The following is a 1387-nucleotide window of genomic DNA, read 5'->3' on the forward strand; positions in this document are numbered from 1 at the left end:
AGCAGGAAAGTAGAATATAGAAAGGGCTTGTAAAATGGAAATTACATAAATTTACTGTTAAATCTTTAATAATAATAATAATAATTAAAAAAAATACTTAGGAAAAAAATATACATTACTGCATCCTATAGCGAACACTGCTCTTACCATCCCATTGCTTAAAGCCGTCTTCCCCGACTTCTATTTGATCTTGTGGCTGAAATATAGTGAGCAATAAAACATTGCTGCAAACTCAGCGTGATCAGTTAGCTAAGATCCGATCACAACCTGCACAATACTGCAATACACAACAAAGCAAGTGTTCACTTAACAATTATAAACCCTATTTGGATGACATGAACATTTAAATTACCATCTTTCACCAACCCCAAGAATTCTGAAAAGTTTTCTTGGCTCAGTCAAACCACTTTGGAGAAAGAGTTCTAGGTTAATAATGGTGTTATTAGCCAAAATATGATAGGCTCCTCTTTATAAGCCAACATGTAAAAACTTAAATGCAAATACATTGTTAAATAAGAGCTTAGAACGCAAATACAGTGTTAAGTAACAGCTAAAATTTAAATGTTCAAAACCAGCTGTTTTAACTCCTAACAGCTCTAATAAAAATACAAGTCAGCATAGCACGACTTTTGATCACTTAGCTCCATTTGCAGCTAAACACACTAGTCAGAAATTATAGAGCTTTATGGAAAAACCCCTCCTCTATTTTAAGGACTCGTATCTGAGCAAATTTGTGCATGAGGCTTCTGGCAAAGAAGCTCTTGCAATGAGTCTCATTCTGTTTCGTACAGCACGTGCTCCTGCAAAGCAGGACAAAGTGACCATGTGGCTGCTGATGCTGGAGCAGTTTGTGTTGGTGGACACTGTATAACTGCTCCGAGCCTGTTACCACATCTCTTGGGCTTTCACATGTGTTTGGGGTCCAGCGGTATCGTAATTCCTGTGACATGGCTGCAGCCTACAGGGTTTAGTAACATGGTGCTGATGGGGCCACTTCCCCTGCTGCTCTCCCAGGCTTGGTGCAGGGGACACCCAAGTCACCCCAGTCACCTGTATTCATCTTGAGCAGCCTGGGAACGGGGTGTCTGATACGGAGCTGTCAGAACACCCCACTGCAGCTGTCTGGCTGTATTGAAAGCACTTCTGGGGTGCTTAAATCCTAAAGTATTATTATGAACAAGCCAGATTCTTATTTAAATAAAATAAGGAGGAAAATTATGGATAAAGTTATTTGTGCAGCATGCAGTAAAATAACCTCTAACTTAGACCAGGAGTTTGACCTGAAGTTAAACCTGGGGTTAAAGCTTTTGCTGCAACTGTTCTGTGCTGGGCTGTGCTGTGGAAACTGTCAGATGCCAACACTGGTAAAGGTCAGTATCTCCTCATC

The 1387-nt window shown here is 40.2% G+C and overlaps 1 protein-coding gene across 1 annotated transcript in view; it reads right to left on the reverse strand.

Moving 5' to 3' along the window:
* The window catches only part of NMRK2 (nicotinamide riboside kinase 2), a gene marked incomplete at its 5' end in the record, with an annotated part of 3456 nt that extends 3232 nt beyond the window's left edge, over positions 1-224 (reverse strand). The window contains one exon of the mRNA XM_010164023.1: positions 148-224. Within this exon, the coding sequence (XP_010162325.1) occupies positions 148-224 (77 nt within the window). The remainder of the gene's footprint in view (positions 1-147) is intronic.
* Between the last annotated feature and the right edge of the window lie 1163 nt (positions 225-1387).

The sequence above is a fragment of the Antrostomus carolinensis genome, unplaced genomic scaffold (genome assembly GCF_000700745.2).
Source record: "Antrostomus carolinensis isolate BGI_N321 unplaced genomic scaffold, ASM70074v2 scaffold13533, whole genome shotgun sequence".
NCBI lineage: Eukaryota > Metazoa > Chordata > Aves > Caprimulgiformes > Caprimulgidae > Antrostomus > Antrostomus carolinensis.